General features: G+C 54.4%; 3 protein-coding genes across 4 annotated transcripts; all 3 read left to right on the top strand.

The window, feature by feature from the left end:
- Window positions 1-1760: 1760 nt before the first annotated feature.
- Window positions 1761-6615, top strand: LOC116789623 (feather beta keratin-like). Of its 2 annotated transcripts, XM_032693656.1 has the most exons (3): window positions 1761-1788; window positions 2033-2347; window positions 6439-6615. In XM_032693656.1, the coding sequence occupies exons 2-3, from the start codon at window positions 2053-2055 to the stop codon at window positions 6480-6482; spliced, it is 339 nt and encodes a 112-aa protein (XP_032549547.1). In that variant the 5' UTR covers window positions 1761-1788; window positions 2033-2052; the 3' UTR covers window positions 6483-6615. The 2 variants fall into 2 exon arrangements, with proteins under 2 accessions (XP_032549547.1, XP_032549556.1); XM_032693665.1 differs by lacking the exons at window positions 1761-1788; window positions 2033-2347 and adding an exon at window positions 5860-5884 and having other exon boundaries at window positions 6124-6615.
- A 2966-nt stretch (window positions 6616-9581) lies between these two features.
- Window positions 9582-10893, top strand: LOC116789614 (feather keratin B-4-like). The gene is made up of 2 exons (XM_032693629.1): window positions 9582-9836; window positions 10076-10893. The coding sequence occupies exon 2, from the start codon at window positions 10096-10098 to the stop codon at window positions 10432-10434; it is 339 nt and encodes a 112-aa protein (XP_032549520.1). The 5' UTR covers window positions 9582-9836; window positions 10076-10095; the 3' UTR covers window positions 10435-10893.
- Window positions 10894-15337: 4444 nt separating this feature from the next.
- LOC116789609 (feather keratin B-4-like) lies at window positions 15338-15759 on the top strand. The gene has a single exon (XM_032693616.1). The coding sequence runs from the start codon at window positions 15349-15351 to the stop codon at window positions 15688-15690; it is 342 nt and encodes a 113-aa protein (XP_032549507.1). The 5' UTR covers window positions 15338-15348; the 3' UTR covers window positions 15691-15759.
- Window positions 15760-26175: the final 10416 nt, after the last annotated feature.

Raw genomic sequence — 26175 nt, 5'->3', positions numbered from 1 at the left:
ACTGCTTGCTCACACCTGTCCCAATTCTGACCTGCAGACTTCTGGCCCCTTTTCCCACACTGCTACATGGCCATCTCCTTGGCCATTTCTTCTCCACCAGGCACACAAAGACTTAATCTGATTAGAGAGGAATTTTATGAAAAGCATTTATCAAATTAGCCGCCAGACATTCCTCCTACCTGCGCTGACCCCTCCCCACAAACAGGACTTTGCCCCTGCCCTTGCTCAACTCCAGGACGTGGCCATGGCCATCACCACTCATGTTTGCAGTCTTGGCCCAATGGATGCAGCTCCTGGGCTCCAGCACTGCACACTTGTTCCCATCTGCACTTTGGGACACTCAGCCCAAGGCTCTGGGCCCAGCCCTGCACACACTTCTCACCCCAACACACTGGGCACTGACACAGCCCCACCTTGTTTGCATTCTCTGGGATCATGCAATGCTTGTGGCCAACAACCCTGGACACCTCCAAATCCTCTTGCTGCCCATCAGACAGAAAAGATGCCCAGAGGAGAGACCTCAGTCCCTGCCACTCAGCCCAGGACAGGGCCCAAAAGACCCCAGCTATCCAAACCTTAAAAGCAGGAGGGGCACCAACCCCCCCCCCGAGCACAGTCAGTAGGAAAAGTCAGGTCCAGTGTCAGGCTTAGACAGGTGGAAACAAAGGGGAGAGGAATGGAAGGTGAAAGAAAGGGGCAACACCTCCCACCAGGCAGATGGGACAGCCCAGAGCAGCCTGACAGGGCTGGGATGCTTTGGGGCACCTCCTCACAACACACCCCAAACCACAGCACACCAGGGACATGGGAGGACCTCACTCATCACACCCCACCTCTCCAAAGCTTTGCTCACATCTTCAGCCCTCCCTGACACCCACCATCAACTCCAGCCTTTGCCCTCTAATGCTCACAATTAAAACCTGCTGCCAAGGTCAGATGGACACGGCCTCAAGGGCAGGACATGGAAGCACAGAATTCCACAAAGGAATGCCTTTCTTGTGACAGAGGAGGAGAGAGAAGCATGCCAACTTTCCTCTAGTAAACATAGTTATTTGCTCCCAGCTACAGGATGTTACAACCTATTAGTTTTCTTACAACTTCTACCTTATGGAACCTCATGGCTTGAATGCGGAAGGAGGGAATTGATGCCACAGAGCAGCCTGGCCAAAAAGGGATTGAGCCCTGTTGGGTCTTTGTTTATTGCATTTCTTAATCAGGCCACAAAATCCAATTTAAATGACCAAGTGAAAATTTCAAAAATCCAAATGGATCACAACAATGGAACAAGTTCAGCCTGAGCAGCCTCTGGGTTTCCAGGTCCTCTCTCTTGATCCCATTCCAGAGACAAGGGCAGCAGTTCTCCTTCATCCATCAGGAAGGGTTCCCAGGGACTGTGACCTTTCTAAGGCATTGGAGACTGTCCTCCCCAGGACATCAAATGGCTCCCTGTGCATTCCTGGGTGCAACACACTGACTGATGGACATCCAGTCACACAGAACAAGAGGATCAACAATTCTCAACACAACCACAAACCGCAGCACACGAGGGACACGGGGTGACCTCACTGATGACATCAAACCTCTCTTGCGTTGTTTATTTGGTCCTCCCTGACACACATCCAACAATCCAATCCTCCAAAAAACCAACTCCTCAAAGGTGCCGCCAGCTGACAGTGCTGGGCCAAGGCTGTGCCGCCCCTGCGGGAGCAGCATAAAAGCCGGCCCAGCGCCTCTCTCCCTCCCACCCTTCTCCTGACGCCTTCTCCTGCCTTCTCTGCCCACAACCAGGTGAGCCTCCAGCCCCTCACAACCCCCTCCTGCTCCTGACACACCGCCCCCCTGGCCCCTCTCGCCCAGCACGCTCTGCCCCAGCCTCAGCAGCCCTCACGCCTCCCCACAGCCCCACACCAGCCTCCCCACTGACCAGCCCTCCTGCAACACCGCCCCGAGCACCCCCACCGCCCGCACCTGCCTCACACCCCTCTCTGCTCTTACCTTCTCTTCTCTGCTCTTCTCTTGCCTGCCCTCCCAGGGCCCCTCCACACCACACCCATGGCCTGCTACGACCTCTGCCGCCCCTGCGGACCCACCCCGCTGGCCAACAGCTGCAACGAGCCCTGTGTCAGGCAGTGCCAGGACTCCACCGTCCTCATCCAGCCCTCCCCCGTCCGCGTCACCTTCCCAGGGCCCATCATGACCTCCTTCCCCCAGAGCTCCTTCGTTGGATCCACCGCAGGGGCTGCCCTGGGCACGGAGCTCAACGTCCAGGGACAGCCCATCTCCGGCGGCTTTGGGGCCGCAGGCTACGGCCTGGGCTATGGCCGTGGCTTTGGCTACGGCCTGGGAGGCCTGGGCTGTGGTCTGGCAGGCCTGGGCTGCTCCGGCACCTGCTGAGGCTCCTTGCCACCACAGCTGACACCCCGTGCACCTGCCCTTCTCACTCTTGCACCAGTATCTCCTGCAAGCAAAGCACCTCACCTGATGGTCGCCCTACTTGCACCTCACACCGCATCTCTCCCATTTGTTCCTCTTCTCTTTTCACTCTTTTGTCTCAATAAAGTTCTCCTGCATGAAAGCCTGAGATGTCTCTAGCTCCTTTATTCTACCAGAGCTTTTCCAACTTCACCCCCTACACAGCCAGGCCTCAAAAGCCCAGCGGAGTGGGTGGAAAAGGGGCACAAGACCCCTTCTAGGAAATATGTCACCACCACCACCAGCACTGACTGGCTCCTGAGGGTCTGTCACAAAGTTACACCAGCCCATCACTCATCACACTGACACTTTGACATGACAACACTCCCTGAGACACCCCAACCCTTTGCTCCCACCCCAAACACCTCCAGTCCCTCTAACACCATCTCCCCTCACAGACAGGTCCCAGGACCACCCACACAAGGCTCCATGTCCTTGTCCCCTCGGGCTCCAAGGACCTTGGGGAACCCATGCAAAGTGTCCAGCTCACCACCCACCCGTCTGGGGGTCCTCAGCTCACCCAGCTCTGGTTCCTTGTTGCACTGTCCCTCAGGCTGCACGCTCCCCATTCCACCTGCCTGGGAGTCCTCGCGCCAGGATCTCACCTTGTTGTGGGTCTTTAACTGATCCCTGGTGGAGATGCCCCGGCCACCATCCCTTGTTCACTGCAGGGCCCCACAGGGACCCATTCAGGGGGTCTCTGCACCAACAGCCTCCCTCTCCAGGAGCCCTGCATCACCTGTGCACATGACCCCAAGCCCCCATCCCTCTGTTCTCAGGTCCCACAGCAAGTCCCCTTTGTGAGGTCACCGTCACTGGGCATTCCTCAGGCACAGCCTGGAGACCTTGGAAACAGGGGCAGGAACAAGGCTGGGACCCTGCTCTGCTGACAACTTGGGGCTCTGTGGGGTTGATCTCTGCACGAAACCAAGTGCCCACCGAGCCCATCTCTCAGTCCCTTCCCTCCAGTGCACAAAACAGAGAAGAAGATGGAAAAAGGCTCTTGAGTGGAGTTAAGAACAAGAGAGTTCAGTCACCAATCACCATTGTGGGCAAAACAGACTCCACTCAGGGAAATTCATTTCATTCCTTAAAAATCAAACCTCCAAGTAAGATAATGGGACAGAAAACCAAACCATAAATACCCTTCCTTCAGCCAGGCTCAACTTCACTCCCCAGTTCTCTGCCCCCTCTCCCCAAGTGGCTCAGGGTGATGGACAAGGTGGCTTGGGCTCAGTTCATCCCACCTTGGTTTTGCTCTTCCTTCCTCCTCACACTCTGCCCCTGCTCCAGCGTGGGCTCCATCCCACACACACAGTCTCCAACGGGGGCCTTCCCATGGGCTGCATTTCCATACAAACGGCTCCAGCCTGGCTCCCTCCCACGGGCTCAGGCCTTAGGAACACGCTGCTCCAACGTGGCTCTGGAGGGGCTCCCAAGTTCTGCCAACAAACCTCCTCCATGGTGGGCTCCTCTCTCCATGGGGCCACAGGTCCTGCCAGGAGCCTGCTCCACCTCGCCCTCCTCACGGCCTCACAGCCTCTTTGGGCATTCCCTGGCTCTGCTGGCAGCTCCTCCAGGGGCTGCAGCTGCATCTCTGCTCCACCCTGCTCCTCCAGGGGCTGCGGGGAGACAGCCTCACCCACCATGCTCTGCTCCACGGGATGCACAGCACATTCTGCTACAGCCCCTGGCCCACCTCCTCCCCTCCCTCTGCACTGCCCTTCATCACCCCAGACTTCTTCCTCTCCCATGTTTTCTCTCCTCTCTTCCAGCTCCTCTTGAGCACTAATTGTGTCCCTTCCACAACAGGCTGTGATCACAGAATCGCTGCATCATCCACGATTGCCTCTGCTTTGTCCAGTGGCTGATCCAACATGGAGCCAGTGGGAACTTGCTGTGTCAGACACCAGGGAAGCTTCTGGAACCTTCTCACAGAAGCCACACCTGCAGAACTCTTGAGACCAAAACCTTGTCAGCTGAACCTCATACACTCAGATACAACCTTAGCAACAGTAGAGGAAACCAGGCCCCCAGAGAGCACATCCAGTGGGCAAGGCTGAGCCTAAAACCAGGCTGTGTGAGCTGGGAGAAAGCTGGACAGGAATCCAACAAAATGGAAGGAGAAGCCCCTCACACCCAGCACACAGTCTTCTGTGGACGCTCGTCTTTTACCAGAGCACAAGCCCTGTGACCCCAAAGGGTGAACTTGCTGACACCAGAGCACAGCCAGTGACAAAGGCCAGGCTCAAAGACAGGCTCAGTGAGCTGGCAGTGAGGCTGGAAGGAATGAATGGGATTGAAGGGGCAGCCCCTCACACCCGGCACGGCTGCACAGCCCAGACCAGCCCCACAGGGCTGAGAGGGAATGGGGCCCCTCTAAACAACTCACCCACAAACCACAGCCCCCAAGGGACATAGGGTGACCTCACTGATGACACCCCACCTCTCCAGTGCTTTGGTCACATCTGACAAATGCCCTGACCCCCACATTTCATGTAAATCACCCAAGAACCAACTCATCCAAGCTTCTGCCAAGGTCAGATGGACGCGGCCTCAAGGGCAGGACATGGAATGACAGAATTCCACAAAGAAACATCTGCAAACTGACAGAAGAGGAGAGAGGAGCCCAGTGACCATCCACTAGTAATTATAGTTTTTGCTCACAGGTACAGGATGTTACAATTTAGGAGTTCTACATTGTGAAATCCCATCGCTTGAACGCAGAATAAGGGAATTGGGGTTACAGACCAGCCTGGGCAAAAAGGGATCGAGCAACGTTCAGAGCTTGTTTAATGCATCTCTTCAGAAGGTCAAGAAATAAAGTTTAAATGACCAAGTACCTTGTCATGAAAATTTCAGAAATCCAAATCGACCATAGGAATGGAACTTCACCAGCCTGAATTCAGCCTGAGCAGCCTCCAGTTTTCCATGTCCTCTCTCTTGATCTCAATCACGATTCCAGGGGATGAGCTTTCTTTAATCCCTCCAGAATCGCTCCAAAGGACTATGACCTTTCCAAGTTGATGGAGAGTGTTCTCCCCAGGACATCAAATGGCTCCCTCAGCATTCCTCGGTGCAACACAATGACTGGTGGACATCCAGTCACACAGAACAAGAGGGGGCCCAGTCAGCACAAAGCACCCACAAACCACAGCACAGGAGGGCCAAAAAATAACCTCACTGATGACATCACACCTCTCCTGGGCTCTAGTTGTCTCTTCAGCCCTCCCTGACACACATCCAACAATCCAACCCCGCCAAAAACCAACTCCTCAAAGGTGCCGCCAGCTGACAGTGCTGGGCCAAGGCTGTGCCGCCCCTGCGGGAGCAGCATAAAAGCTGGTCCAGCGCCTCTCTCCCTCCCACCCTTCTCCTGACGCCTTCTCCTGCCTTCTCTGCCCACAACCAGGTGAGCCTCCAGCCCCTCACAACCCCCTCCTGCTCCTGACACAACGCCCCCCTGGCCCCTCTCGCCCAGCACGCTCTGCCCCAGCCTCAGCAGCCCTCACGCCTCCCCACAGCCCCACACCAGCCTCCCCACTCACCAGCCCTCCTGCAACACCGCCCCGAGCACCCCCACCGCCCGCAGCTGCCTCACACCCCTCTCTGCTCTCACCTTCTCTGCTCTTCTCTTGCCTGCCCTCCCAGGGCCCCTCCACACCACACCCATGGCCTGCTACGACCTCTGCCGCCCCTGCGGACCCACCCCGCTGGCCAACAGCTGCAACGAGCCCTGTGTCAGGCAGTGCCAGGACTCCACCGTCCTCATCCAGCCCTCCCCCGTCCGCGTCACCTTCCCAGGGCCCATCATGACCTCCTTCCCCCAGAGCTCCTTCGTTGGATCCACCGCAGGGGCTGCCCTGGGCACGGAGCTCAACGTCCAGGGACAGCCCATCTCCAGCGGCTTTGGGGCCGCAGGCTACGGCCTGGGCTATGGCCGTGGCTTTGGCTACGGCCTGGGAGGCCTGGGCTGCTACGCCAACAGGGGCTGCTACGGCACCTGCTGAGGCCCCAAACAACTGCCCCAACACCAACCACCCACCACCTGCAAGTCACCACATGGAACAGGGATTCATCTCCACCCCAAGGCTGTCCAATGGGCTTAGCACTTCCAGCTCCTGCTCTCAGGGCTCCAACCAAGGAAGCAGCCAAGGGCCCAGCCCATGCTGCCTGAAAACATGGCCCAGCTCCCTCTTCCTCTTCTCCCCCTTCCTTCTCTTTAGCCCCCTTCGGCTCTGGCCAGTCCCCTCTGCTGCAAACACCTTCTCACAAGCCACACACCAGCGGCCACCTCCGCTGGGCTGCTCCCAACAAGGGGAGCAGCAAGACCTCAGGGCTCTGGACAAATCTTCCAGGGAATGACCTCGGCTGATGATTGCCCTACTTGCACCTCAGACCAGACCCTTCCCCTGGCTGCTCCTTTCTTTTTACTCTTTAGTCTCAATAAAGTTCTCCTGCATCACAGCCTCTGATGTCTCCTCCTAATTTTTTTTCCAATTGTCTCACAATCTTATGCAGTACAACTTCAGGGCTCAAGAGGCCATCAGGTTGGGTGAAAAAGGGTCACAAGGCCTTTCTTAACAACTGTGCCTGACACACAGACTGGCACAGGGTGGGGGGCCTTCCAAAATATGGGACAAACCCATCACCTGCTACACCAAAGGCTTTCACACAACAAGGCTCTCCTGCACACGCCTCTGACAAAGTCTCTCTATTTCAACACACACTGCACAAACTCTCCTCCCCACCAGGACTCTCAAACCCTTCAGCAAACAGCGTTACAAGATCATTCAGTTTGGCAAAAACTTTGGAGAGCAAGTGTTTCACCCCTCTTCACAAGCAGAGCCAGAGAGAGCAGGATTTCCAGTGCTGTGGCAGTTCAGTTTTAGATCTCTCAGCATGGAGACTCCACAACCTCTTCCACACTATGAACACCCTCAAACTGCCTTCTTTGCCCATGGAATTCCATTCATTTTCACTTTTGCTCATGGACACCTCTCCTGCTACTGGGCAGGACTTTCAAGAGCCAGGCTCCCTTCCCTTCATTGCTACCATCACGGATTCATACACACCTAAGATGACCCAGGCCACATTTCTGACTCCTGACTAAGTGCTCCCAACTCTCTCACTCTGTCCACTTATGAAAAGCTCCTGCACCCCTTCAAAACCCCTGTGGCCCTACACTGCCCTTGAGTCACTCAGTCCATGATCCTTTGGTTCTCCACCATTACCACAACGTCCATCTCTGCTGGGTTGCTTTCTGTCTAATTGTTCCCCAGACACTGCTGCCACAAGAAAGAGTCCACTGCAGAATTAGCACTTGGCCTTTCCCTGCTGAATTCCATCAGATTCATCTCTGGGCAGTGCTGGAAAATCAGGTCCCTCCCTCAGCACTCCAGGCTTCACCCCACCTTTCCCCGGGGACTATTGCACAACCAGTCACACAACCCCCCTCTCTGGGGGGATCCCTGAGACCCCCAGACTCCCTGGCACTCCCAGCCCAGCCCTGCACTGGCCCAGCTGCCTCTTGCCTGCCAGGCCCTGCAGCCCCAGCAACGCCCAGACACACATCCCCTTCCTGCCTCCCCTCCTCTTCCTCCCCAACACCTCTGCTGCCCTGGGGGACAACCCTCAGCACACTCAGCTCCCCTGCATTTTGGCAGCTGCTGCCACTCAGCACAGCTCCTGGCAGGCTGCAATCAGCCCAACTCAGCCCCACTGAGCAAAGGCAGGCACAGAAGATGCAGGCAACTGCAAACCTGTCCCTCTCTCCGGAGCACCTGGAAAACTGGGCACAAGATCCTACAGGGTGGAACTGGAAGGCACTGAAAGGACAATGCAACCATCAGGAACAGTCAGGGAGGGCTCACTAAGGGAAAGTCTCTCCTGCCTCATTTCATATCCTCCTGTGTTTATGCCCCTCCACTCACACACGAAGGGAATGTGGTGGATGCAGTTGGTTGGACTTTTAGTCAGCTTGATGCTCCTGTCCCTCACTGCAGCCTCCGGGACAAGACACTTGTCCAGCTGTGGAGGAGCAGCACAGGCAGCCCTGGGGGAAGCCCTGGGGGATGACAGAGCTCCAAGGGGGACAGTGACTGGGGCTCCATCTGCCTGCTGACCCATCCCCAGTGCTGGGCTCCAGGGCAGCGCCACTTCTCTCCCACATTTTCATCCATGCTCTGCAAGCAGCACAAGTGGCCAGCAAGAGACAAAGGCCATCAGGCAGCCACTGTCCCCTGCAAATTGCCCTCTCCTGAAGGCTCTTCTTTGCCCCTGGCAGTGGTGTCAGAATACAGGAAGGGATGGAAATGGTGTAAGACCAAAGCTCCAGCCTGGAAGGTTCAGAACATCAGCTCCCCCAAAACAGCTCCTGAAGCAGATCCTGAACCAGCAGCAGCTGCACTGCAGAGGCTTTCATGCTTCCCCGGGTCCTACAGGAACACCCACACCATGGCAGAGGAGTAAAGAGGAGCCCACTGACCTTCTACTAGCAATTATTGCATTTGGTTCAGAGCTGCAAGATAGCAAAACTTACAGGTTCAAAAAACCTTATGACAAAAATACAGAATACGTAACTTAAGGTCATAGACCAGCCTGGGCAAAAAAACTATCCAGCCTGAGTTTGCTATTTGGTCACTGGATTATTCATGAGCTGAAGAAACACGGTTTAAATGACAGAATCTGCTGTTGGGCAACTTTAGGAAATCCAAATGGAACATAACAGTGTGTAGGAGCTCACCCTGACAAACCTTGAGTTTTCCAGATCATCCCTCTGGATCCTGTTCAAGACAGGGGGAGAATGAGCTCTCCTTCAGCCATCAGGAAATGCTCCCAGGCACCATGACCTTTCCAGGCTACAGAAGAGTGACCTCCCAGGAACAAAAAGCAGCTTCCTCAGCATTCCTGGGTGCAGTAACATGATTTATGTACATTCAGTCACACAGAAGAGGGTTCACTCTGCACAACGGAACCACAAACCACAGCACACGAGTGTCATGAGGAAATCTCACTAATGACACCTCTGCCTCCAAAGCTTCGCCCAGGTGTACAAACCTCCCTGAAATGCCCTTCCCCTGCAAATCCTCCCAATTACAGCTCAATCTCAAAACCTGTCATCAAGGTCAGATGGACACGGCCTCAAAGGCAGGACATGACATTGCAGAGCTGGGGACGGAAAACAGCACCCAGCTCAGGACTCACCAGGCTGGGCCAGGCAAGAGCTGCTGCCTGAGAAATGTCCCAAGGGCTGGGCCAAGGCTGTGCCGCCCCTGCGGGAGCAGCATAAAAGCCGGCCCAGCGCCTCTCTCCCTCCCACCCTTCTCCTCAAGCCTTCTCCTGCCTTCTCTGCCCACAACCAGGTGAGCCTCCAGCCCCTCACAACCCCCTCCTGCTCCTGACACAACGCCCCCCTGGCCCCTCTCGCCCAGCACGCTCTGCCCCAGCCTCAGCAGCCCTCACGCCTCCCCACAGCCCCACACCAGCCTCCCCACTGACCAGCCCTCCTGCAACACTGCCCCGAGCACCCCCACTACCCGCAGCTGCCTCACACCCCTCTCTGCTCTCATCTTCTCTGCTCTTCTCTTGCCTGCCCTCCCAGGGCCCCTCCACACCACACCCATGGCCTGCTACGACCTCTGCCGCCCCTGCGGACCCACCCCGCTGGCCAACAGCTGCAACGAGCCCTGTGTCAGGCAGTGCCAGGACTCCACCGTCCTCATCCAGCCCTCCCCCGTCCGCGTCACCTTCCCAGGGCCCATCATGACCTCCTTCCCCCAGAGCTCCGCCGTCGGATCCACCGCAGGGGCTGCCCTGGGCACGGAGCTCAACGTCCAGGGACAGCCCATCTCCGGCGGCTTTGGGGCCGCAGGCTACGGCCTGGGCTATGGCCGTGGCTTTGGCTACGGCCTGGGAGGCCTGGGCTGCTACGTCAACAGGGGCTGCTATGGCACCTGCTGAGGCCCCAAACAACTGCCCCAACACCAACCACCCAGCACCTGCAAGTCACCACATGGAACAGGGATTCATCTCCATCCCAAGGCTGTCCAATGGGCTCAGCACTTCCAGCTCCTGCTCTCAGGGCTCCAACCAAGGAAGCAGCCAAGGGACCAGCCCGTACTGCCTGCAAACATGGCCCAACTCCCTCCTCCTCTTCTCCCCCTTCCTCCTCTCCAGTGCCCCTTCGGCTCTGGCCAGTCCCCTCTGCTGCAAACACCTTCTCACAAGCCACACACCAGCGGCCACCTCCGCTGGGCTGCTCCCAACAAGGGGAGCAGCAAGACCTCAGGACTCTGCAAAAATCCCCTGCAAGGGAAGGACCTCGGCTGATGATTGCCCTACTTGCACCTCAGACCGGATCCCTTCCCCTGGCTTCTCCTGCCTTTTCACTCTTTAGTCTCAATAAAGTTCTCCTGCATCACAGCCTCTGATGACTCCTGTTTATTTTTTCTTCCACTAGTCTCACAACATCACCTGACACAAGGTCAGGGATCAACAGGCCCTGGGCAAGGTGGAACAGGGCCACAGGACCAATTTAAACAAATGTGCCACCAGCACTAACACACAGACTGGCCCAGGGTGGGGGACTTTCCAGAACATGGCACAAACCCATCACCTGCTACACCAAAGGCTTCCACACAACAACACTCTTACCTGTGCACACCACACCAAAGGCACTGTGGGCCAGCACACACTGCACAAACTCTCTTCCCCAGCAGGACTCTTCAGCCCTCCCAGTAAACCTCCTGGCTGGCAGAAACTCTGCAGAGCAAGTGCCTGGCTGAGATCAAGAAGTGTTTGGAAAATGCTCTCAGAGACATGGTGGGATTCTTGAGGTGTCCTGTGCAGGGCTGGGAATTGCACTCCATCATCCTCATGGGTCCCTTCCAACTCACAATATGCCATGATTCTCTAACCTAAATGCAAAAGACCTCTTAGTCCAACCATTCCCCCAGCACAGCCAAAGCCACCACTTCACCCCTGTCCCCAAGTGCCACATCTACAAGGCTTTTACATCCCTCCAGGGATGGGGACTCCACCACTGCCCGGGGCAGCCTGTGCCAAAAACCGACAACCCTTCCCAGGAAGCAATTTTCCCACATAGGCAACTCCACCTCCCCTGGGGCAAGTTGAGCCTTTTCCTCTCCTCCCATGGCTTGGGAGCAGGGAGACAACACTGACACTCTCCTTGCTCTGAGCCCCATTCGGGGAACTCCAGAGAGCAACCAGGTCACCTTCCCAGGGCCCATCATGACCTCCTTCCCCCAGAGCTCCTTCGTTGGATCCACCGCAGGGGCTGCCCTGGGTACGGAGCTCAACGTCCAGGGACAGCCCATCTCCGGCGGCTTTGGGGCCGCAGGCTACGGCCTGGGCTATGGCCGTGGCTTTGGCTACGGCCTGGGAGGCCTGGGCTGCTACGCCAACAGGGGCTGCTACGGCACCTGCTGAGGGCTACCAATAACACCCTTCATACCACAAGCTCGGGCTCTGGCAAAATCTGCTACAACAAAATTACCTCAGCTGATGGTCGCCCTACTGCACCTCACACCAGATCCCTTCCACTGTCTTCTCTGCCCTTTCACTCTTTTTCTCAATAAAGTTCTACTGCAGCAAAACAGCACATGCCTCCTCATCCTTTCTTCTTCCAAGCCTCCTACAACTTCATTTGCCACAGAGCTCTGGCACCAGATGCCATCAGATGGGTGGAAAAGAAACCAACTGTCTCCTAGGAAATTTTTCACAAGGATCAACAGAGACTGGTACACAAGGGCCTTCCACAATGGGACACAAACTCTTCCCTTGCCCAAACACAGCCTTGGACACACCACTCACACCTCACACACAAACTCCCAGTCTGGGCTGCCTGCAGTCTCCAGGGACACCGGGGGCTCCAGCCCTTCATCATCCCCAAGGCTCTACTCTGCAGCCCTGCTTTCACGTCCCTGCTTTCCTTCTCCTCAGGCTCCCAGAGCTGAACACACAACTCCAGTCTCACCAGAAAGGAGCAGAGGGGCACAATCCCCTCCCTCTCCCTGCTGCCCACACTGTGGCCATGAGCCCAGCACACGGGGGCTTTCTGGGCTGCCAGGACACATTCCTGGCTCCCAGTCCGTTCTTCACCCACCAATACCCTCCAAGCCTTCTCCACAGGGCTGCTCTCAGTGCTACCATCCCTAGGCCTATAACCATGTGAGGGATTGATACAAACCACTGGCAGCATTTTGCCTTGGGCCTTGTTGAACTTCCTGAGGATTGTGCAGGTCCCTGTCCAGGCCCCTCTGGTTGCCATCCCTTCCCTCTCAAGAACCAACCACAACACTCAGCTTGGTGTCCTCCACAGTCTTGTGGAGCTTGCACTTAATCCATCATCCTGATGGAAATGGTGGAGGTCAAACCTCCAGTGTGCAAGGTTCAGAAAATCAGCTCAGCCACAAAAGCACCTGGAGCAGATCCACCAGAAGCTGCTCTACTCAGGCTCTGAGGCTTCTCCATATGATACAGGAACAGGAACAGCAGGACAGATGAGGAGAAAGAAGCACATTGAGCCTCCTCAGGAAATTACAGGTTTTTCCTCACAAGAAAAAGATATTAAGAATTAGGGTTTATAAGTTATGAAACCTTATGGCCTGAATGGTGAACAAGTGACCTGATGTCACAGACCAGCCTGGACAAAAAGGGACCAAGCCCAGGTTGTTGTTTGTTTCTTGCTTGTCCTAATGAGGTTAAAAAAAGGTTTCAATGAGAGCGTATCATGTCCTGTAAATCTGAGAGATCCCAAGGGACTGTAACCCTGGGAATGAGGGCAGCCTGACACATGCCAGTTCTCCAGGGAGTCACTGCTGCTCTTCCTCCACAAACCAAGCCAGGAGCTCTCTTTCAGCCCTCAGGAAGCGCTCCCAGGCACTGCCACCAGGAGCAGCTGATGGCAAGAGGAGCAGAGTGGCCTTCCCAGAACATCAGGCAGCTCCCTCAGCATTCCTGGCTGCAGCACCTCAGGCCCTGAGGGCACAGGGGCACCCAGTGACACAGCAAACCTTCCTCCAGGGCTTCCCCTTGCCCAGCAACACTCCCTGCTCGCCTGACAAACCCCCTGCAAACTCTGCCCTGGGCTCCAGGGGGGCAGGTCTGCCTGGCAGCCTTTGGGGCCTCATCTTCACCAGGTCCCCACAAACCACAGCATATGAGGGACACGGGGTGACCTCACTGATGACACCACCAATTTCCTTGGCCTTTTTGTTTATTCAGCCCTCCCTGACACACATCCAACCATCCAACCCTCCCAAATCCCAACTCATCAAAGCTGCCACCAAGGTCAGATGGACACGGCCTCAAGGGCAGGACACGGAATCCCAGAACTCCATCCACAAAACCACAGCATGCGAGTGACATCAGGTGACCTCACAGAGGACACCCCACCTCTCCTGGGCAGTGTCTGCACCTGCCAAGTGCCCCCACAAGCACATTCCAGGCACAACCTCCCAAATACCAACTCTCCCTTCAAAGCTGCCGCCACAAGGACACGTCTGCAAGAGGAGGACACGCAAAGGGAGCACTGTGGAAAGGAAAACACACCCCACCTCACCCACTCAGCCCACAGCACACGAGGGCCACAAAATCACCGCACTGATGACATCACACCTCTCCTGGGCTCGGGTTGTTTCTTCAGCCCTCCCTGATACACATCCAACAATCCAACCATCCAAAAAGCCAACTCATCAAAGCTGCCGCCAAGGTCAGATGGACGCAGCCTCAAGGGCAGGACATGGAATCACAGAATTCCACAATGGAAAATCTGCAAAATGACAGAAGAGGAGAGCGGAGCTCACTGACCATCCACTAGTAATTACAGTTTTTGCTCACAGGTACAGGATGTTACAACTTAGAAGTTATACGTTATGAAACCTCATGCCTTGAATGCAGAAGAAGGGAATTGGTGCCACAGACCAGTCTGGGCAAAAAGGGATCGAGCCCTGTTAAGTCTTGGTTTATTGCATCTGTTCAGGAGGTCAAGAAATAAAGTTTAAATGTATCTTGTCATGAAAAAGTATCTTGTAATGAAAATTTCAGAAATCCAAATGGACCATAGGAATGGAACTGGACCAGCCTGAATTCAGTCTGAACAGCCTCAAGTTTTCCAGGTCCTCTCTCTTGATCTCAATCACCATTCCAGGGGATGAGCTCTCTTTCATCCCTCAAGAAGTGCTCCAAAGGACTATGATCTTTCCAAGCTGATAGAGAGTGGCCTCCCCAGGACATCAAATGACTCCCTCAGCATTCCTGGGTGCGACACAATGACTGATGGACATCCAGTCACACCAAAGAAGACGATCAAAAATCCACAACACATCCCGAAACCACAGCACACGAGGGCCAGAAAATCAACTCACTGATGCCATCACACCACTCCTGAGCTCTAGTTGTTTCTTCAGCCCTCCCTGACACACATCCAACAATCCAACCCGCCCAAAAACCAACTCCTCAAAGGTGCCGCCAGCTGACAGAGCTGGGCCAAGGCTGTGCCGCCCCTGCGGGAGCAGCATAAAAGCCGGCCCAGCGCCTCTCTCCCTCCCACCCTTCTCTTCAAGCCTTCTCCTGCCTTCTCTGCCCACAACCAGGTGAGCCTCCAGCCCCTCACAACCCCCTCCTGCTCCTGACACAACGCCCCCCTGGCCCCTCTCGCCCAGCACGCTCTGCCCCAGCCTCAGCAGCCCTCACGCCTCCCCACAGCCCCACACCAGCCTCCCCACTCACCAGCCCTCCTGCAACACCGCCCCGAGCACCCCCACCGCCCGCACCTGCCTCACACCCCTCTCTGCTCTCACCTTCTCTGACCTTCTCTTGCCTGCCCTCCCAGGGACCCTCCACACCACACCCATGGCCTGCTACGACCTCTGCCGCCCCTGCGGACCCACCCCGCTGGCCAACAGCTGCAACGAGCCCTGTGTCAGGCAGTGCCAGGACTCCACCGTCCTCATCCAGCCCTCCCCCGTCCGCGTCACCTTCCCAGGGCCCATCATGACCTCCTTCCCCCAGACCTCCTTCGTCGGATCCACCGCAGGGGCTGCCCTGGGCACGGAGCTCAACGTCCAGGGACAGCCCATCTCCGGCGGCTTTGGGGCCACAGGCTACGGCCTGGGCTATGGCCGTGGCTTTGGCTACGGCCTGGGAGGCCTGGGCTGTGGCCTGGCAGGTCTGGGCTGCTCCGGCACCTGCTGAGGCTCCTTGACACCACAGCTGACACCCCTGCACCTGCCCTTCTCACTCTTGCACCAGTATCTCCTGCAAGCAAAGCATATCGGATGATGGTCGCTTTTCTTGCACCTCACACCGCATCCCTCCCATTTGTTCCTCTTGTCTTTTCACTCTTTTGTCTCAATAAAGTTCTCCTGCATCAAAGCCTGAGATGTCTCTGCCTCCTTTATTCTACCAGGGCTTTTCCAGCCTCACCCCCTACACAGCCAGGCCTCAACAGGCCAGCGAAGCGGGTGGAAAAGGGGCACAAGACCCCTTCTAGGAAATATGTCACCACCACCACCACCAGCAGCACTGACTGGCTCCTGAGGGTCTGTCACAAAGTTACACCAGCCCATCACTCATCACATGGAGGCTTTGACATGACAACACTCCCTGGGACACCCCAACCCTTTGCTCCCACCCCAAACACCTCCAGTCCCTCTTACACCATCTCCCCTCACAGACAGGTTCCACGACCACCCACACAAGGCCCCATGTCCTTGTCCCCTCCTGCTCCAAGGACCTTGGGGAAAACATGCAAAGTGTCTGGCTTACTACCCACCCTTCTGGGGGTCCTCAGCTCACCCAGCTCTGGCTCCTTGTTGCACTGTCCCTCTGGCTGCACGCTCCCCATTCCTCCTGCCTGGGAGTCCCCACGCCAGGATCTCACCTTGTTGTGGGTCTTTAACTGATTCCTGGTGGAGATGCCCCAGCCACCATCCCCTGCTCACTGCAGGGCCCCACAGGGACCCATTCAGGGGGTCTCTGCACCAACAGCCTCCCTCTCCAGGAGCCCTGCATCACCTGTGCATGTGACCCCAAGCCCCCATCCCTCTGCTCTCACGTCCCACAGCAAGTCCACTTTGTGAGGTCACCATCACTGGGCATTCCTCAGGCACAGCCTGGAGACCTTGGAACCAGGGGCAGGGACAAGCCTGGGACCCTGCTCTGCTGACAACTTGGGGCTCTGCGGGGTTGGGGTTGATCTTTGCAGGACACCAAGTGCCCACCAAGCCCCTCTCTCAGTCCCTTCCCTCCAGTGCACAAAACAGAGAAGAAGATGGAGAAAGGCTCCTGAGTGGAGTTTAGACACCAATCACCATCATGGGCAAAAGAAACTCCACTCATGGAAAGTAATTTAATTCATTAAATTCAAATCTCAGAGTAAGATAATGGGGCAGAAAACCAAACCTTAAATACCTTCCCTTCACCCCTCCCTTCAGCCAGGCTCAACTTCACTCCCCAGTTCTCTGCCCTCTTTCCCCAAGTGGCTCAGGGCGATGGACAAGGTGGCTTGGTTTTGAATTGGATCTCTGAGGCCTTTTCCAACCTCAACAGTTCCCTAATTCTGTGACTCCGTGGAATTTATTTTAGTGGAAAGCTGATTCTAAGATTTAAATACATTACAGTAGGAGTTTTACTATGTGGAATCTACAGCTGAGTCACTGCTCTGACTGTAGTAAATCCTCCTGAAGCACTTTGTGGATAAGTCAAGGATAAGTCAAGGATTAAGTGCCACTAAACTTTCTTACATTTTTTTCCTTCCCCACTCTCTACATAAATAATTCAAAATTAATTATAATTTCATGTTAATCTATTAACATTTAATACATCTTTCATCCATGTAGTGTCTTGGACTTAATGATCTTGGAGATCTTTTCCAACCCTAACGATTCCATGATATGATTCTAAGTAGCAAAGTGGTCCTTGTTCATCAAACTCTAGATTAATTTAATTTAATAAACTATAATTAAGTGTAACTTACATCAAACCACCTTTTGCTGATGCAACTTTTCCGTGTCCTGTGGACTCACCATTTCCCCCGAGGTGTTGGACAACACGTCTTGTTGCCTTTTCCACCCCTCACTGCTTGTAAATCCATGGATAAAAAGACTCAGAGATCCTCCCTATGGCATTCAACAAGGAATATCAACCCCAACAGGGAGGGGCAATATCCTGATTAAATAACCCCCACCCTCCAAACCAGCTGCAGACAATAAATACATCAACAGACCCTACAAGCAGCTGATGGAGAAGGAAAAATAAGACCCTGAAGATTTAAAAAAAAAAAACAAAAAAACTCCTGTTCTGAGTAAATACATAAATTTCCATCAGAATAAAGGCCAACAATAAACCACCCAGCAAAGGCCTTCTGAGGGGAAGGAAAGCTGCCAAAAAAAAAGGTGAGAAAACACCTGGTTGGAAAGCCCTGATTAAACAAATCAAGATTGAGAGACAAGCCCAGAAAAAAACCTGCCAAAAATAGAGGGGAAAGAGAAAAGAGAAAATTATCAAATTTAACACAAAGTGGCGCAGAAACACCGAACAAACTGTGAAAAGGAGGGGAGGGACAATGATACAAAGGGAAACTACTGTTAAAAGTGTTGATTGCAACAAGAACCTCATGGGCGGGGACACCTTCCACCATCCCAGGTTGCTCCCAGTTGGACTTGAACACTTCCAGGGATGGGGCAGCCACAGCTTCTCTGGGAATTCTGTCCTATTCCATGTCACAGGGAGGAATTTGTTCCCAATATCCCACCTAACTCTGCTCCTCCACACTGCAGGAGCCTCAGGAGTGCTGGCACGTCGTGCCCGAACCAAATCCCACATCCATGGAATTCACCTCCCAGGACAGAAGGCCTGGGACAACTTGGCCTTGGATCCAGGTGGTCTTTAAGGGCCCTTCCAACCCAAACCATTCCAGAAGGATTTAACCTTCCCTTCCCTTCCCAAACCTTCCCAAACCTTCCCAAACCTTCCCTTCCCAAACCTTCCCAAACCTTCCCAAACCTTCCCAAACCTTCCCAAACCTTCCCAAACCTTCCCTTCCCTTCCCAAACCTTCCCTTCCCAAACCTTTCCTTCCCAAACCTTCCCAAACCTTCCCTTCCCAAACCTTCCCAAACCTTCCCTTCCCAAACCTTCCCAAACCTTCCCTTCCCAAACCTTCCCAAACCTTCCCTTCCCAAACCTTCTCTTTCTTTCCATATATTTTTATATATATATATATATATATATATATTATTTTGAGCTTGGGGTTTTTTTGTTTGCTTGGGTTTTTTCTGTTTTCCAGGTGGGACAACAACACCACAGCCCAAATTCCCAGCGGGACACTTTTCCAAGAAGCCACACGACCATAATTAAGACATTAAACGCACTTAGATCCTGTTCAGCATTCTGGGAACATCAGGAGAGTCGGGAAAGCGACTCCACTGATCCAGAGGAAAAAAAATCATCCCCCCCAAAAAAGCACTCCCTGGTCCTCAAAGGAGTTTTGTTTTCCAGCTCTGTTTCTCCAGGTCAGGTTTGCAGCAGGCCTTGGGGGATGGAGGGGAACCAGCGTGGGAAACCAGGGCTTTGGAATGTGAACATCCCAAGATTTGGGCTGTGGAGACGCGGTTGGGATACCCAGGATTGGATTTTATCCCGTGTGTGCGGCAAAGAAGGGCAGAATCCTGGAAGGGTTTGGGATGGAAGGGACCTTAAAGCCCATCCAGTCCCACCTTCTGTAGGCAGGGACACTTCCCACGTTGCTCCAGCCTGGCCTGGGACACTGCTAGGGATGGAGCAGCCACAGCTTCTCTGGGAATTCCATCCCAGCCCCTCCCCACCCTCCCAGCCAGGAATTCCTTCCCAATATCCCACCTAACCCTGGGAAGCCATTCCCTGTGTCCTGTCCCTCCAGCCCTTGTCCCAAGTCCCTCTCCAGCTCTCTGGGAGAGCCCCCAGTGAAGGAAAATGACCTTGAAAAGTCACTTCCAACCCAAACTGTTCCGTGATTCCACGAAAATAAACAGGAAAAGCTGCTCAAGCCTTGAATGACTGAGGGAAAACCGGGATATTTTGGGCTGGAAAGGATGCTAAAGCCCATCCAGTCCCACCTGCCACGGGCAGGGACACCTCCCACTATCCCACATTGCTCCAGCCTGCCCTTGGACACTGCCAGAGATGGAGCAGCCACAGCTTCTCTGGGAATTCCATCCCAGCCTCTCCCCACCCTCCCAGCCAGGAATTCCTTCCCAATATCTCACCTAACCCTGGGAAGCCTGTGTCCCTGTGTCCTGTCCCTCCAGCCCTTGTCCCAGGTCCCTCTCCAGCTCTCCTGGAGCCTCCAGTGAAGGAAAATGACCTTGAAAAGTCACTTCCAACCCAAACTGTTCCGTGATTCCACGAAAATAAACAGGAAAAGCTGCTCAAGCCTTGAATGACTGAGGGAAAACCGGGATATTTTGGGCTGGAAAGGGCCTTAAAGCCCATCCAGCCCCACCTGCCACGGGCAGGGACACCTTCCACTATCCCATATTGCTCCAGCCTGCCCTTGGACACTGCCAGGGATGGAGCAGCCACAGCTTCTCTGGGAATTCCATCCCAGCCTCTCCCCACCCTCCCAGCCAGGAATTCCTTCCCAATATCCCATCTAACCCTGGGAAGCCATTCCCTGTGTCCTGTCCCTCCAGCCCTTGTCTCAAGTCCCTCTCCAGCTCTCTGGGAGAGCCCCCAGTGAAGGAAAATGACCTTGAAAAGTCACTTCCAGCCCAAACTGTTCTGTGATTCCATGAAAACAAACAGGAAAAGCTGCTCAAGCCTTGAGTAACTGAGGGAAAACTGGGATATTTTGGGCTGGAAAGGATCTTAAAGCTCATCCAGCCCCACCTGCCACGGGCAGGGACACCTCCCGTATCCCACATTGCTCCAACCTGGCCTGGGACACTGCCAGGGATGGGACAGCCACAGCTTCTCTGGGAATTCCATCCCAGCCCCTCACCACCTTCTTAGGGAAGAATTCCTTCCTAATATCCCATCTAACCCTGGGAAGCCATTCCCTGTGTCTTGTCCCTCCAGCCCTTGTCCCAGGTCCCTCTCCAGCTCTCCTGGAGCCTCCAGTGAAGGAAAATGACCTTGAAAAGTCACTTCCAACCCAAACTGTTCCGTGATTCCACGAAAATAAACAGGAAAAGCTGCTCAAGCCTTGAATGACTGAGGGAAAATCCGGGATATTTTGGGCTGGAAAGGATCTTAAAGCTCATCCAGCCCCACCTGCCATGGGCAGGGACACCTCCCACTATCCCAAGTTGTTCCAACCAGGCCTTGGACACTTCCAGAGACGTGGAATCCACAAGCTCTTCCGGAAAACCTGTTCCAGCACCTTTTTTTGCTGTTTGAATCCCACCTCGTTCTGGGCTCGGGGTAAGGAAGAAGTAAATCCCATCGGGATAAACCCCTGGAGGTGGGTCCAGGGATATTTCCACCCCGCAAGTGCCAAGGAGATGTGGATAAACCGGGATGGAGCTCTTCAAGAGGGGTTTTTCCAAACCTTTAATTCCTCCTCTTGTTTAATCCCTGGAGGAGGGGAGTTGACAGTTGTTCCAAGCCTTTAAACAACTTAAAAATATTAAAAGATAATAAGTGTGTGTGTGTGTGTCCCCCCCCGTTTCCACGGCGACAGAGACAGCGGGAATTCGGGGGGATTGACTTGCTGGCATCTCGTGTTTGAAAAGACGGAGAAAATTTGCTTCGAGATTCCCAGGAAGCTCCAGGCAGAGAGGGGAGGGAGGCCGTGGCCTGGAATGGAATCATGGAATGGCTCGGGGCTGGAAGGGAACCTTGAAGGATCGTCCCCTTCCGAGCCCCAAAGGGTGGAAAGGGATGAGCAGGGGTTGAAGTTCTGCTTTTGGTGCCTCCTGCCCGTGTGGGTGCCGGAGAGGGGTGGCCCAGGGATCTCTGGGATACAAAGCCACGGAATCCTTTAGCTTGGAAAAGCCCTCTGTGAGGTCGTCGAATCCAACATTGCGCTGCCAAGGCCACCACTGATCCGTGTCCCCCCAGGTGCCACAGCCACAGGGACACTGAATCCTTTCCAGGGCTGGAAATTCCAGACTGTGCCAGGGCAGGTGGGGCTGGACGAGCTTTAAGATCCTTTCCAGCCCAAAATATCCCGGTTTTTCCCTCAGTTACTCAAAGCTTGAGCGGCTTTTCCTGTTTATTTTCGTGGAATCACAGAACAGTTAGGGTTGGAAGTGACCTTTCAAGGTCATTTTCCTTCACTGGGGGCTCCCGGAGAGCTGGAGAGGGACCTGGGACAAGGGCTGGAGGGACAGGACACAGGGAATGGCTTCCCAGGGTTAGATGGGATATTGGTCCCTCCTGAGCCTCCTTTTCTCCAGGCTCAGCCCCCCCCCCCAGCTCCCTGTAGGTGAGTTTTGGGAGTAATTCCAGGAGAGTTGCAGAGTTAAACACGGTTCTCACCGTCCAAAACGCATCCAGGTATTCCCATTTCCCTCGGATGACACGCAGGACACCTTCATCCTCCCTTGGGAATGTGTCCCCTGGTGCTTCCTGCGAAGCTCCAGGATTTGGAGTGGCGGGAAAGCAACAAAATCTGCCTTTTTTTGGCTTGGAAAAACGAGGATTGATAAAAAAGAGAGAGGAAAAACCCAGACGATCGTAAAATAGGATCCGTATCCTACAAATTTTTGGACAGAACACCATTATTTGAGGAAGAGGAGCCGAAGTTTTTTTATGGTGAGGCCCTGGAAGAGAATTCCCAGAGGAGCTGTGGCTGCTCCGTGCCTGGAAGTGTCCAAGGCCAGGCTGGAGCAACCTGGGACAGTGGGAAGTGTCCCATGGCAGGGGGTGGAATGAGATGACCTCGAAGGTCCCTTCCCACCCCGAGCATTCCATGATTTGGTGACGGTCCTTCTTGGATCGGGACAAAAGGGCTCTTTTATTCCCTATAAATCAGATTAGATCGGGGGGAAAAAAAAGAATAATAATAATAATAATAATAATAATAATAATAATAATAATAAAACCAGCCCAGAACTAAATGTTTCCAAAAATAACCCCAATAAAACAACTCAGCAGGAGAAAGAAGCCCCCAGGGAAAGCCCAAACCGTGGATGACTCACCGATTCCCGGGATCCACCGAGCTCCTCCGGGACGCGCAGGGAGCAGGGAGGGGGAACCGTGACGGGGTTTTTGGGTCCTTCTGCTCCCAAAAAAACCCCGGCTTGGAACGTGAGGAAGGTCTGGCAGACGTGGAGGAGGAACAGGAGAGGAGCTCCCTGGAGGCACCCGGAGCCGCCGACGCCGGCACCGTCCTGCTGAGACAACCGGGAGCAGAGCCGGCCAAATTCCTGGAAAACCTGCAAGTCAGGGATTACGGCGAGGTTGGAAAGGGAATAAAAGGGTTTTGTGGTTGGTTTCGGACCGTGACCGGACTTGTCCCCTCCTGACAAATGGAAGCTGCTGCTCCCAGATCCTTCATTCCCAAAGCTTTGGCCGCGGGGCAGAAGCTGCTCCGACGTCTCCCGGTGTCCTCATCCCGGTCGGGTGTCACTCGCTGGATGTGTCATCCCAAAGCGTTCTGGGCTTCGTCCTTGGGGTGTTTGGGATTTTGGGGTGTTCAGGAGTTTGAGGTATTTGGGTTTTTTGGGCTGTTCAGGATTTTGAGGTGCTCAGGATTTTGGGATGTTCGGGATATTGGGCTGCTCAGGATTTCGGGGTTCTCAGGAGTTTGGGGTGTTCAGGAGTTTGGGGTGCTCAGGATTTTGAGGTGTTCAGGTTTTTGAGCTGTTCAGAATATTGGGCTGCTCAGGATTTTGGGGGGCTCAGGTTTTTGGGCTGTTCAGGATTTTGGGGTGCTCAGGATTTCAGGGTTCTCAGGAGTTTGGGGTGATCAAGATTTTGGCGTGCTCAGGATTTTGGGATGTTCAGGATTTGGGGCATTCAGGATTTTGGGGGGCTCAGGATTTGGGAGTGTTCAGGTTTTTGGGCTGTTCAGGATTTTGGGATGTTCAGGATATTGGGCTGCTCAGGATTTCAGGGTTCTCAGGAGTTTGGGATGTTCAGGAGTTTGGGATGTTCAGGAGTTTGGGCTGCTCAGGAGTTTGGGGTGTTCAGGAGTTTGAGGTGTTTGGGTTTTTTGGGCTGTTCAGGATTTTGAGGTGCTCAGGATTTTGGGATGTTCGGGATATTGGGCTGCTCAGGATTTCGGGGTTCTCAGGAGTTTGGGGTGTTCAGGAGCTTGGGATGTTCAGGAGTTTGGGGTGCTCAGGAGTTTGGGGTGTTCAGGAGTTTGAGGTGTTTGGGTTTTTTGGGCTGTTCAGGATTTTGAAGTGCTCAGGATTTTGGGATGTTCAGGATATTGGGCTGCTCAGGATTTCAGGGTTCTCAGGAGTTTGGGGTGTTCAGGAGTTTGGGATGTTCAGGAGTTTGGGGTGCTCAGGAGTTTGGGGTGCTCAGGATTTTGAGGTGTTCAGGTTTTTGAGCTGTTCAGAATATTGGGCTGCTCAGGATTTTGGGGTGCTCAGGATTTCAGGGTTCTCAGGAGTTTGGGGTGATCAAGATTTTGGCGTGCTCAGGATTTTGGGATGTTCAGGATTTGGGGCATTCAGGATTTTGGGGTGCTCAGGATTTGGGAGTGTTCAGGTTTTTGGGCTGCTCAGGATTTTGGGATGTTCAGGATTTGGGGCATTCAGGGGTTTGGGACGTTCAGGATTTGAGGTGTTCAGGTTTTTGAGCTGTTCAGGATTTTGGGATGTTCAGGATATTGGACTGCTCAGGATTTCAGGGTTCTCAGGAGTTTGGGATGTTCAGGAGTTTGGGGTGCTCAGGATTTTGAGGTGTTCAGGTTTTTGGGCTGTTCAGGATTTTGGGGTGCTCAGGATATTGGGGTGCTCAGGATTTCAGGGTTCTCAGGAGTTTGGGGTGATCAAGATTTTGGCCTGTTCAGGATTTTGAGGTGTTCAGGATTTGGGGATGTTCGGGATTTGGGGCATTCAGGATTTTGGGGTGCTCAGGGAGTGTTCAGGTTTTTGAGCTGTTCAGGATTTTGGGGTGCTCAGGATATTGGGGTGTTCAGGATACTGGGCTGCTCAGGATTTCAGGGTTCTCAGGAGTTCGGAGTGTTCAGAAGTTTGGGATCTTCAGGATTTGGGGCCTCCAGGATTTTGGGGTGTTCAGGATTTTGGGGTGCTCAGGGTATTGGGATGTTCAGGAGTTTGAGGATTCTCAGGATACTGGGTGCTCAGGATTTCAGGATTCTCAGGATTTTGGGGTGTTTGGGATATTGGGCTACTCAAGATTTTGGGGTGCTCAGGATATTGGGCTGCTCAGGATTTTGGGATGCTCAGGATTTTGGGGCGCTCAGGATTTTGGGATGTTCAGGATTTGGGGTATTCAGGATATTGGGGTGTTCAGGATATTGGGATGCTCAAGATTTTGGGATGTTCAGGAGTTTGGGGGTTCTCAGGCTATTGAGGTGTTCAGGATCTGGGGTGTTGGGGATATTGAGGTGCTCAGGAGTTTGGGGTATCCAGGATTTTGGGGTGCTGAGGCTACTAGGATGTTTAGGATACTGGAGTGTTCAGGATTTGGGGTTCTCAGGATTTTGGGGTGCTCAGGAGCTTGAGGTGCTCGGGATTTTGGAGTGTTCAGGATTTGGGGCGTTCAGGATATTGGGCAGCTCATGATTTTTGGGTGCTCGGGATACTGGGATGCTCAGGATTTTGGAATGGTCAGGATATTGAGGTGCTCGTGAGTTTGGGGGATCTAAAGGGGGTCAGGGAGTGAAAGGGGGGCAAGGGGGAATAAAGGGGGTGTAAGAGAGGGTAAGAGGGTGGAAAGGGGGACAGAGGGGGTTAAGGGGGCAGGAGGGGGGATAAATGAGAGGACAAGGGGGGTAAGAGGGGGCAAAGGGGTGTAAGGAGGGGTTAAAGGGGGTGGAAGGGGGGTAAGAAAAAGTTAAAAGGGGACAAGAGGAGTAATGGGGGAGACGTGAGAGAGGTAAGTGGGGTCAAGGGAGGGGTAATGGGGGTAGAAGGGGGATAAAGAGGGGGTAAGGTGGGGACAAGGGGGTGGGACAGAGGACATGACATGCAGTGACACACGTGACACACACGTGACACACGCCAGGGTTTATTGCCACAGTGCCCCCCCACCCCCCCCATCAGTCACTCGGCCAGCGCGGGGTCCTGCCACCAGTGCCAGGGGTCAGCTGGTCACACGGTGTCCCCAGGGCTCAGCTGGCCAGCACGGGGTCCTGGTGTCTCCAGGGGTCAATCGGTCACCACGGTGTCCACGGGGGTCACTTGGTCACTGTGGTGTCCCCAGCGGTCAGTTGGTCACCGCAGTGTCTGCGGGGTCTGTTGGCCACTGCAGTGTCCCCGGGGGTCAGTCGGTCACTGTGGCGTCCCCAGGGGTCAGCTGGTCACTGTGGTGTCCCCAGGGGTCAGTCAGCCATGGCACTGTGCTGTTGCCAATGTCCCCCCGTTGCTGGCGTCCCTGTTGGTCACTCTGCCATGGCAGTGTCCCCCGGGCTGGTCACTGCCAAGGTGGTGTCCCTGGGTTGGTCACTCAGCCACAGTGGTGTCCTGGTGGTGTCCCCAGGTTGGTCACTCAGTCACGGTGGTGTCCTGGTGGTGTCCCCAGCATTGGTCACTCATTCACGGTGGTCTCCTGGTGG

The sequence above is a fragment of the Chiroxiphia lanceolata genome, chromosome 1, assembly GCF_009829145.1.
Source record: "Chiroxiphia lanceolata isolate bChiLan1 chromosome 1, bChiLan1.pri, whole genome shotgun sequence".
Lineage (NCBI taxonomy): Eukaryota > Metazoa > Chordata > Aves > Passeriformes > Pipridae > Chiroxiphia > Chiroxiphia lanceolata.
The sequence above is the reverse complement of the archived record's forward strand: the minus strand, read 5'-3'. Positions and strand labels throughout refer to the sequence as shown.